Source organism: Vanellus vanellus, assembly GCF_965231255.1.
Source record: "Vanellus vanellus genome assembly, chromosome: 1".
NCBI lineage: Eukaryota > Metazoa > Chordata > Aves > Charadriiformes > Charadriidae > Vanellus > Vanellus vanellus.
Window position 1 is genome coordinate 14341793 of NC_138905.1, and position 11217 is coordinate 14353009.

The 11217-nt window shown below is 43.4% G+C and overlaps 1 protein-coding gene across 1 annotated transcript; it reads left to right on the top strand.

The window, feature by feature from the left end:
• The first annotated feature begins 8 nt into the window (after positions 1–8).
• On the top strand, positions 9–10508 carry PSMC2 (proteasome 26S subunit, ATPase 2). Its single transcript, XM_082487164.1, has 12 exons — positions 9–157; positions 2172–2209; positions 4828–4909; positions 5946–6045; positions 6460–6591; positions 7222–7294; positions 7439–7534; positions 7789–7953; positions 8465–8552; positions 9296–9498; positions 10040–10136; positions 10232–10508. The coding sequence occupies exons 1-12, from the start codon at positions 88–90 to the stop codon at positions 10387–10389; spliced, it is 1302 nt and encodes a 433-aa protein (XP_082343290.1). The 5' UTR covers positions 9–87; the 3' UTR covers positions 10390–10508.
• Positions 10509–11217: the final 709 nt, after the last annotated feature.

Below are 11217 nucleotides of genomic sequence, written 5' to 3' on the forward strand. Positions count from 1 at the left end.
CTCGGCGCGGCCCAGTCGGGCCGGAAGCCCCGGCCGTGCTGCGTAACGCATCCGGGGCAGGGCGGGCAGCGAGACGGGGCCGCCAGGATGCCGGACTACCTGGGCGCCGACCAGAGGAAGACCAAGGAGGAGGAGAAGGAGGATAAACCCATCCGCGGTGAGAGGCGGTGCGGGTGGGGGTTCGGCCCTGCTGCCTCCCCCAGGCCCGGTAGCTGCTGCACGGCAACGGGCGGTGGAACCGGCAGCCCCCCACTTCCCCCAGCCCCGGGTCGGGATCCCCGTGTTCATAGAGGGGAAACTCCCCGAGCGGTGTCTCGGCCGCGGCCGGGCACCAGGCTCCGGGGTGGGGGCGGTGCTGCCGGCCGCCATTTCGTTTCCAGGAGCGGTGGGGTTGAAGGAGCGCGGCTGGAGGGGAAAAAAAAAAAAAAAAAAAAAAAAAGGCCTAAAAAAACTCAAATGCGGTTTCTGGCGGTCCCCGAGCGACTCCCCCCCCGGTCCGCAGCCCGGGCTCGGCCCTGACGGGGGGGGCGGGCGGTCTGCGTGCGGGGGTGTTAAATCTAAACACCAGGTTGTTTTTAATAGATTCTGAGGGAAAACTGAGGAAAATCAGGTCCGTGAACTCTGCTGCCCGCTCGGGGGAGATGCGGGGCAGCGCGGGAAAGGACGGATCGGGGCGGGGGAGGAGGGCTGGCCGTCAGCAGCCGTGACCCCTATTACATAATAAAACACGATAATTGCTTTTTCTTCGTTGTTGGAGTCCCGCGGAGGGGGCTGTCAAACCCTGTGTGTTGCCGCTTTCATAAGTAATGCAGGGGAAGCAGGAGAGAGTGAAGTGGCACGTTTGCCTGGGGATAGTGTGAAAATCACCCATTGCTTCTTGCGTTTGAATTTCATTTGCCTTTTTATCTCCCACTCCAGAAAGATTTATAAATTGTAACAGCAGTGCATATCAAATATCAATAGGTTAGTACAAAGAATCAGGAAAGAAATAAGGATCAACACAAAAAAAAACCCCTGAAAATATGGTATAGTACACACTGTACCCAGATCTTCAATACTGTGTGGTTTGGGCTCCCTCTGTCATAAAAAGGTACAGTGGAATTGGAAAAGAGAGAAGAACAGAGGACCAGGGATGCTCAAGGTGAAGACAGTCATTGGGTCAGGAAAAGAGATAGCTTTTGGGGGAATGGAGAAGGAGTGTTAAAGGTCTACTAAATGACAAACAGTAGGAAAGTAAATAAGGAATAAGGGTAATATGTAATGGAGAGAGTTCACTGGAGCAATCCTGCAGGTCTGTGTACAACAGCCTGTTCATTTAACAACTGATGGTGCTTGTTCTGATGTGGGAGTTCTGAGGCCCAATGAGGTGGTACAATTTTTAGATTCCAAGTTTTAAGTCAAGTAAATGCTGATTTAAACCAGGGGATTCCTTCCTGTGTATTCTGCTGAAAGTTTACAGGATTCAAACAATTGTCAAAAATATTCATGTAAGGAGAATTTTTTAAGGGCCTGTTAATAACAATCTGTGACCCAGCAGTGGGAGTTCACTATATATATGTCATGGTTGTAGACCTTCCTGATGGAGAAGGGATATTGGACCAGGCTGTTTATCTCATCTAGTATGACCATTCCCATGTTTTATGTTTCATGATATTAAAACTCAGCATTGTATTAGTTATTGATTCCAAGCTGCTTTAGTAGTTTACAGCAGTTTTTTGTTACTGAGACCAGCTTAGATTTGGTTGCTGTTCCTTGCTCATACTGGGCAATTTGGAAGAGAGACATCGCTGGGGGAAAGTGGTGGCAGTTTTTCATTGATGTTTTCTTAAACATTAAACAAAATTTTAAAAGATTAGGTTTTGGTATCTTCAATTCAATTCTTCTCTGTACAGTCAGAGGTCGGTAAGCTACTCTGAGCAAGGCAACATTTAAGTAGTTTGCTTGGTGTGAGTTCTGGTTGGTACAGATTTTTGGACTGAAGAGAGTAGCTGGAGACCCTATTTTGTTTTTCTTGAATGTCTGATACTTTTTTGTTCCACTTTGGTTTAGTGAAAAAGTAGAAGTTCAAAAGAATCCCTTTAAAATGTATGTTTTCATCTTTTAGAAGCAGAATTGATACTGCTGATTTTGTTTTTAAAATTGGAAGCTAAGTCTTTCCTGTCTTGTTTCAGCTCTGGATGAAGGAGATATTGCCTTGCTGAAAACCTATGTAAGTAACATACACATGCAAGATTGTTGAAGAAAAAAAGAAATTTCTATTTGGAATTGAAGAAAGTGTGGAAGGTTGTGTATTTAGTGTGTAGTTAGTAAATATGCTTGTCTCTCCTGCCAAAATCTTTTCTCCCTTTCTGCTTCCAATGAGAAAGCCGCAAACCCAACCCACAACCCTAAAAATAATCCGGTGGTTTTGTTAGCTTGGAACTAATGAAAACTTTCTGGTTTTGCTTTATGTCTGTCATAGGGGTCTAACGTAGAATCGTAGAATGGTTTAGGTTGGAAAGGACCTTGAAGATCATCGAGTTCCAACCCCCCTGCCATAGGCAGGGACACCTCCCACTAGACCAGGTTGCCCGAGGCCACATCGAGCCTGGCCTTGAACACCTCCAGGGATGGGGCCTCAACAACCTCTCTGGGAAACCTGTGCCAGTGCCTTACCACCCTCAAAGTGAAAAATTTCTTCCTAATGTTCAATCTGAACCTGCCCTCTTCCAGTTTAAAGACATTCTCCCTCATCCTATCACTGTATGCCCTAGTAAAAAGTCCTTCCCCAGCTCTCCTGTAGGCCCCCTTTAGGTACTGGAAGGCCGCAGTAAGATCTCCCTGGAGCCTTCTCTTTTCCAGGCTGAACAGCCCCAACTCTTTCATCCTTATAGGAGAGGTGCTCCAGCCCTTGGATCATCCTCGTGGCTCTCCTCTGGACACGCTCCAGCAGGTCCATGTCCTTCTTATGTTGGGGACTCCAGAGCTGGATGCAGTACTCCAGGTGGGGTCTTATGAGGGTGGATTAGAGGGGCAGAATCACCTCCTTTGACCTGCTGGCCACACTTCTTTGGATGCAGCCCAGGATACAGTTGGCCTTCTGGGCTGCGATCGCACACTGCTGGCTCATGTTGAGCTTCTTGTCAATCAGCACCCCCAGGTCCTTCTCCTTAGAGCTGCTCTCCAGCCCTTCCCCGCCGAGCCTGTATTTGTGCTTGGGATTGCCCCGACCCAGATGTAAGACCTTGCACTTGGCCTTGTTGAACTGCATGAGGTTGGCATGGGCCCACCTCTGCAGCCTGTCCAGCTCCCTCTGGATGGCATCCCTCCCCTACAGCGTGTCTACCTCGCCAAACAGCTTGGTATCATCGGCAAACTTGCTGAGGGTCCACTCGACCCCACTGTCCCTGTCACCGACAGAGATGTTGAACAGTACAGGTCCCAGTACCGACCCCTGAGGAACACCGCTCGTCACTGCTCTCCACTTGGACATCGAGCCGTTGACCGCAACTCTTTTGAGTGCTACTGTCCAGCCAGTTCTTTATCCACTGAGTGGTCCATTTGTTGTATCCATGTCCCTTCAATTTAGAGACCACGATACCATGTGGGACAGTGTCAAACGCTTTGCACAAGTCCAGGTAGATGACATCAGTTGATCTTCCCTTGTCCACTGCCACTGTAACCCCTTCGTAGAAGGCCACCAAATTTGTCAGGCATGACTTGCCCTTGGTGAAGCCATGCTGGCTGTCACCAATCACCTCCTTCTTTTCTATGTGCCTTAGCAGAGTTTCCAGGAGGATCTGCTCCATGATCTTGCCAGGCACAGAGGTGAGACTGACTGGCCTGTAGTTCCCTGGGTCTTCCTTATTTCCCTTTTTGAAAACAGGGGTTATGTTTCCCCTTTTCCAGTCGGCAGGAACATTTAGAGCTTTACTGGGGCTCTTTCACAACCAATTTTCTTGTTTCATAAAGAACAATATCTTTAAGATTGCTTCTCCCATCAAATTTACTTGCTTTTAGACATGTTGTTAAAAAACTATTAGTGAGGGATACACGGACCTTGTCAAAGAGAATGTAATCTCAGGAGTCATGTTCCATGAATAATAAGGCTTAAAATGCAGATCTCCCCCCTTCCACCAGAAAGTACCACGGGTCTGTGAAAGAACTCTGGAAAAATGAAACTTGCAGCTTAGCGTATGTCTGGATTTGGAAGTCTGAGTTTTGTTGACACTGAGACTTCTTTATGAAGCTCTGAAATATGGCTTGTGCCCACTGTGGCTTCTTTTTGGTAGCCAAGTCGATACAGAGGAGATCTTCTAAAGGGAAACCAGATCCAGATCTGCCCACATTAGGCAGGGCAAGATACTAAAGCATTTTATCACAAGTAAAAATCTAACTTCTGGTTTGTCCCATGATCTTTCTGCTATCTTCTGCGGATGATAGAAAGGTTGGGTAAGGCAGTTAAAGCACTTATACAGATGATTTTCAGATAATGTATACAGAATTCTGTCTATATATAATTTTTACTAAGTCTTTTTTAAACATTACAAAAAATAGTTTGAAAACATAAGGCTGAACTGGTTTAAAAGGAAAAGCAGATCCTTGAAGTTTACGAATGTGAAAAATTTCCACTTGCGCAATTGGTCACTTGTGTGTAGCTGCACTCTATTTTTGCGAACAAAAAATATTGTTACTGGAACGTAACACTGTCTTTTTTGGCTGTGATCAATAGTTGGCTGTTATACCAAGACAGTCTATTGAACATCTTGACACTCAGCAGCTATTGACAGTTTTTCCTAAACATAAAATAATTTGAGTTACGAAATCTACATGGTATTTCTTTTCCAGGGCCAGAGCACATACTCAAGGCAGATCAAGCAAGTGGAAGATGATATTCAACAACTACTTAAGAAAATCAATGAACTCACTGGTATCTTTCTTTCTTATGATAGCTTTCAATAGAAGAGACACATATAGCAAAATGAGTGTTTTAAGAAGCTGATTTTAAACAACTTCTGCATTGGCTTATTATTATTTTTCTCAAAAGGATACATTTCTTTTTCTGGTAACATGAGATTTTTGCTTTGTAGGTGATGGTCTTTTTGACTGGTCAGGGCTAACCTGTACATATGATTATGTAATTTTGTAGTTGAACACATTTTTCTTCAAAATTGTGATTTTTATGTATTACAGTAGCATGAAAAAAATGCCCTTTTCTGTCACTAGATAATTTCTTGTGATTTGTGTCAAGTTGCATTTAAATAGTGAGTGAACTTCCATAGACTGCAAAAACCCAATGTATTATTAAGTCGTGGTACCAGTCCTTGTATAGCAAAGAAATGTGTATCAGAGCAGTTAGCACTTAAAATCAGCTGGTTTAAAATCAGCTGATCAGTTATGGCAGTTACAAGAAAAATAAATTCGCTCCATAATTTTTCTTTTTTTGTTTCACCAACGTATGTTTGTTGCCCTGTTGCTAATTGCTAGTGGCCCTCAGTTCTGCCAGGAAGACTGCAATTTCTATTTTCCAGTAAAATCCTTGGTTCTTTCAAATACGTCATGGAGATGGTACTTTCTATATCCATGTTTTGGAAGATTCATTAGTTTTTTTATCCTAGAATAGAATGGAGTAGTGTTATTTACCTTAGAGTAGAATAGAATACTACTATTTTTTCCATCTGTGTGAATGCCCTAGCTTTTGGTACCTTGCACTAAAGCTTTCCCTCAATGAAAGCACTTGCAGAGTTTCAGTCCTTTTCTGAAACTTCCAGAAATCTGCTTATCTCTTTCAAGCTTGGTTGTAATCGTCCCCATATTAAAAAATTGTGTTAGAAGATGGCTAGACTGGTATTTGCATGTTTAGCTGGCACAGTCATGTAGGCTTATGTCTAAGGTCCTTGACATGTGTAGGATTGCTGGCATACCAGTTAGCTGCTTTCTCCTCAGCCTGTCTGTGGTGTACACAGGAATCAAGGAATCCGACACTGGGCTGGCTCCTCCTGCCCTTTGGGATCTGGCTGCAGATAAGCAAACTCTCCAGAGCGAGCAACCATTACAAGTTGCAAGGTAGGTGCACTCTTCCTCTTTGCAGTGGAGCTGCATAGTGTTAAAAAGCAGGTTTTGCTGTAAAAAGAGGTGGGGGACAGCACCTGTCGTTCGTCTCAGTGACCAGTCTGTCCCGAACCACAACAATATCTTATGCACAGACTTCTTTAAAAAATAAGGTTCACGTGTTGGGCATATTGAAAGTGCTTTTTTCCATTGTGTCAAAAAGGAATGGTGTTATGCTTGATGATGTATTATGTACTTCATACCTGTACTTATTCCTGTAATCATTGTCTGATGCTATAATACTAGAATCACAAGTACAATAGCTATTTTGGTGTATTTGGAAAATATGACTCTCATCTTGATGCTTATACAAATAGCAAGCCAGTTAGTTTGTCTGCCTGCTGGTGTTAATTGTATGTTCCGTATTAGGTGTACAAAGATAATCAATGCAGACTCTGAGGATCCCAAGTACATTATCAATGTCAAGCAGTTTGCCAAATTTGTGGTGGATCTCAGTGACCAGGTGGCACCTACTGACATAGAAGAAGGCATGAGAGTTGGGTAAGCAAAAATCTTTGTGTTCTTACGAGTTTTACTGGAGACTGAAGCTTTCTCATCTGATCCATTGATCATCTGACAGGTCAAGGACTACCATTTCATATTTTTGCAGTGGTTGAGATTATAACAATAATGTCTTTCTGTTGGAAGACAGTAACTCACCCACATGCTGTGCTGGAATCTTGATTTTTATGTCATTCTGACGAGAAGCATACATCATGGACTGAAACCTCTCAGTTTTGGTCTCCATAGTCCCAGCTTCCAGGGAACCCACGTAGCCTGCTTCCACCTTGGCAGTCTGCATGGTTACACACAGGGCGGCTACTTGAAACATTCACTAAGGAGGTGAAGCCTGTAACTTTTAGGATCAATATTTTGCTAGTTTGCTCTGTGGGATATTTTGAAGTTTAGTTTTCAAAATACTTTGGAATTAGTATTTTTGGAAACCTTAAACTTCTCTGCAGAAGGAATTCCAGTTTCTAGCCCATCTGACTATCAGCTTTAAGGGCTGGGCTGTCTTGATGCCAGAGAAAAGAACAGTTTAAGAATTCAGCTTCTAATTTACAGAGTTGTTTCTACATGACAGTTTAATTAACCAGTGTTAAAATAATAGTCTTCATGCTTTCTCACCAGGGTTGACAGAAACAAGTATCAAATCCATATCCCCTTGCCTCCAAAGATTGATCCCACAGTCACCATGATGCAAGTGAGAACCGCCTTTACTTATTACGACATTGCTTTGTCTTGTAATTTGGATTGCTTTGGCTGGATTTTGTTGTGGGCTCTGGAAAGCCCAGAGAGATACGCAGCATCCGGCTGTTAACTTCTCCCTCGCCCTTTTGTTCTGCAGGTAGAAGAAAAACCAGACGTCACTTACAGTGATGTTGGTGGTTGTAAAGAGCAGATTGAGAAGCTGAGAGAGGTGGTTGAAACCCCTCTGCTTCATGTAAGTAACCTCCAGATTGAAACTTCTATTATTTTGAAAGTATTCTGGTCACCTGTTAGCCTTTGAAAAAGAAAAGATAATGTAGCTGAATGGGAACACCGAAGTGAAAAGACATCTAGTTTTAACAGGTGAAATCCAGCCTAGCCTGGTTTATATTGCTCTTCATTGATGATTTTCTTAATTCATGTGTACTCTTTGATGCCCATAATCTTCAGCTTGCACGTAACCTTGCCTTTTGTTTGCCACCATTACAGCCTGAAAGATTTGTTAACCTTGGAATTGAGCCTCCCAAAGGAGTACTGTTGTTTGGGCCCCCTGGTACAGGCAAAACACTTTGCGCCCGTGCTGTCGCTAACAGGACCGATGCCTGCTTCATCAGGGTAATTGGATCCGAATTGGTGCAGAAGTACGTGGGAGAGGTAAGAGCAAATACTTGGTGGAGTGTGGAGTGATTTGCAGATTTCCAGTCGTGGGGGCCAGATGCCATAGTGGGTGTGATGGATGAATGTATTTGCATGCTGGAGAGACAAGGAGAGGGGAGGAACTGTCAAACAAATCACTGCAGATCAGGCAATTAGTTATAAGACCTGAAGTTTGCTGTCATTGAGGAGATGGATTTTGCAGTGCAGAGATTAATCTGCAGGTCGGGAGGACTCTAGGATCAGGATTCTGTTCCCAGCTCTGCCACTTATTTTTCACTTGGCCCTGGGGTAAAGGACTTCATCTGTACTTCTGAATTTGAGACAAGTAATTTCTCTCTCCTCTATAAATTGCTTTAAGATTTATGAATATTCAGTTATACATATGTGTGCAAATAAAAGAGTTTTACGACTGGAAACTTAGAAGTGTTTGGAAGCACGAAAAGTTGAATTTTCAGTTTTCCCTTAACATGCCTCGAATCTGTAAGAAAGTCCTGATTTTTGCTTCCAGGGAGCTCGAATGGTTCGTGAACTCTTTGAAATGGCCAGAACTAAAAAAGCTTGTCTTATATTCTTTGATGAAATTGATGCCATTGGAGGTATGTTTGTAGTATGTATATCTCTAATCTCATAGGAGAACTTTCAGGTTTTCTTTTCATGTTGTAATTCTTTATCCGTGTTTCTGCATTTCAAGAAATGTGCTTTTAAATACCAATTTAGTACAGTTACTACCAGCATGTCCCATGCCTGGGAAGCTACCAACAAATGGTTTATATAGTTTGAACATATTTAGCCCAGGTGAGAATTCATTTTTGCACATTTGGAACACCCAGATTATTTCAGCTTTAGTGAAGAATCTCTGTATTGTCTTTGCAAAAACTACTCCTAACTTCAACCCTCTTCAGCTTCTGAACTACATACTAAATCTTTATTACTGCCTGAAAATTAAATATTTTTTTCCCCTAAAGGAATTGGGTCATTTGAAAGTAGAACAATTTTTACACAGACTGGGGGGAGGATTTTGGTTGAGGGGAGGCAAAAAAAATGAACGGCATTTATGAATTTCATCAGCTTGGCCAGTTACTAGGCAGGGAGACAGGCCCTTGCATACAAGGGATGAAGATGTGGTGCCTATTATAACTGATGGGTAACACCACTCACTCTTTTGTTGAAATGTGTCATTTTCAAATTACCCCCTCACGCCTTTTTTAAAATCATCACAAATATTTGTATGTAATTTAAAATTATTTTCCAGGTGTTTACTGTGTAGCAGCTGTGACACCTCTTCCATGCCCTAAAGGTCTCTCTCTTATTTTGTGAAACGTGTGTCTCCTCTCTCCAGGTGCTCGTTTTGATGATGGGGCTGGGGGTGACAATGAAGTGCAACGGACTATGCTGGAGCTCATCAACCAGTTGGATGGTTTTGACCCACGAGGCAACATCAAAGTGCTGATGGCTACAAACAGACCCGATACTCTGGATCCAGCCCTGATGAGGCCTGGCAGGCTGGATAGGAAGATAGAGTTCAGCTTGCCTGATCTGGAGGTGAGCATGCTTTCTTTCACAGCTGAGTATATTCTGATACCAGTGCGTTTCTTCAGTTACGGCGTTATTGTCTGGAAGCAGTTTACGAGAATTAACAAAAGCAGCACACTCTTAATTTATGTGAAACTACATGGAAATTTAGAGGATTAAAGACGTGCCAAAAAGATTTTCCCACACTGCACAGATTCCATCCCTGGCCGAGAAGCCATGGTGAATAGCTATATTCACTGTATATTCCTGACTCAACAGATAAAGAATCCTTTAACCGGTTCTGTGATTTAGGTCTAAAGTTGTAATGTGTTTTGTTTGGCTCTTTTGAGAGAGATTTCTTGAGGTACTTCGACTATTAAAGTTCTCTTTAAATATTTTCTAAATTTAGTATCATGGACACTTACACATGCTAATCCAGACACAGGAAACTGTAGCTGGGAGCAAATGAGTTGGTTTTCTATCTGCCCTTGCTCTGGGTGTGGACAGCTGTACGCCAAGAGTCATCACCACTTTCATGGCATGAACACTTCTATCCTCCACTTTTTTTCAGGGGCGAACTCACATATTCAAGATACACGCTCGTTCGATGAGTGTTGAAAGAGACATAAGATTTGAGCTGTTGGCTCGACTGTGTCCTAATAGCACAGGTAAGCTGATGTTATTTATTTTTTTCAACAATTTTCTGGACACTTCATCTGCACTGGTGGTCAGTGTTGAATTCGTTTATCCCTGTCTTTCAAAGGCGCTGAGATTCGCAGTGTCTGCACGGAGGCAGGCATGTTTGCTATCCGAGCACGTCGAAAAATCGCAACCGAGAAAGACTTCTTAGAAGCAGTGAACAAAGTCATTAAATCGTATGCAAAATTCAGTGCTACCCCCCGCTACATGACCTACAACTAATATCTTGGAATGTTTTTCCTGTTCCCGTTGTTAAAACTTCCTGTAGAACAAAAATCCAAGTGTAGTAATTCATGTCTTTTCCTTGGAAGCTAGAAATAAATGGAGCATTCCAAACAGTAGGTGTGACTTCATTATGCGTGTGTTCTACACTTGTGTGGAGTGTTGCTGCTGTAAAAAAAAAATCTCAGTGACATTCTACTAACAGCCTAAACCAGTGAGGGATTTGTACCTCAGATACCTGGGCAACGTTAGAAGTCCCAAGTTTAGGTTTTGAGGTGTAAAGGGTGAGGAGGGACCTATCGTCTCAGCTGCGGAGGTGCCGAAAGATCCCTAAGTGACTGCAGTGTGCTTGGAAATGCTTGTGTGATGCTCAGCACCCAGGTGTAGGTGTGTCCCAGGAAAACTCAGGAACTGTACGGGAAAGAGCTGAGGAGAAGGTGTACGTAGCTCAGCCCAGGTTGCTTAGTGGCCCAAGTTGTTGCCCAGCCTGGGGAAGACGTGACAGGATATTTTTTCTCTCCTCGGGTGAATGTTCTGGTACCATCATCACTCTCCCTCCCCCCCCTTTCAGTGGTTTTCTTCATCCCTTTTGCTGAGATCCTTTGATTTTTACAAAATAGTAAGTGGGTAAAAAAGGAGGAAGAAGTAAGCATAATTTCTTGGTGCTAAGGGAAGGAAGATTCCTTTTTCCTGAGATTATAGTTCGATGTCAGTCTACTAGTGCATACTTTGATATGTCATATTGCTGCTGGGCACAGAGGTGGCCCCGGTCGGGCCCTGACCCTGGGCAGTAGCTGATGGTTGTTGGCAGCAGGCAACATTAAAAGG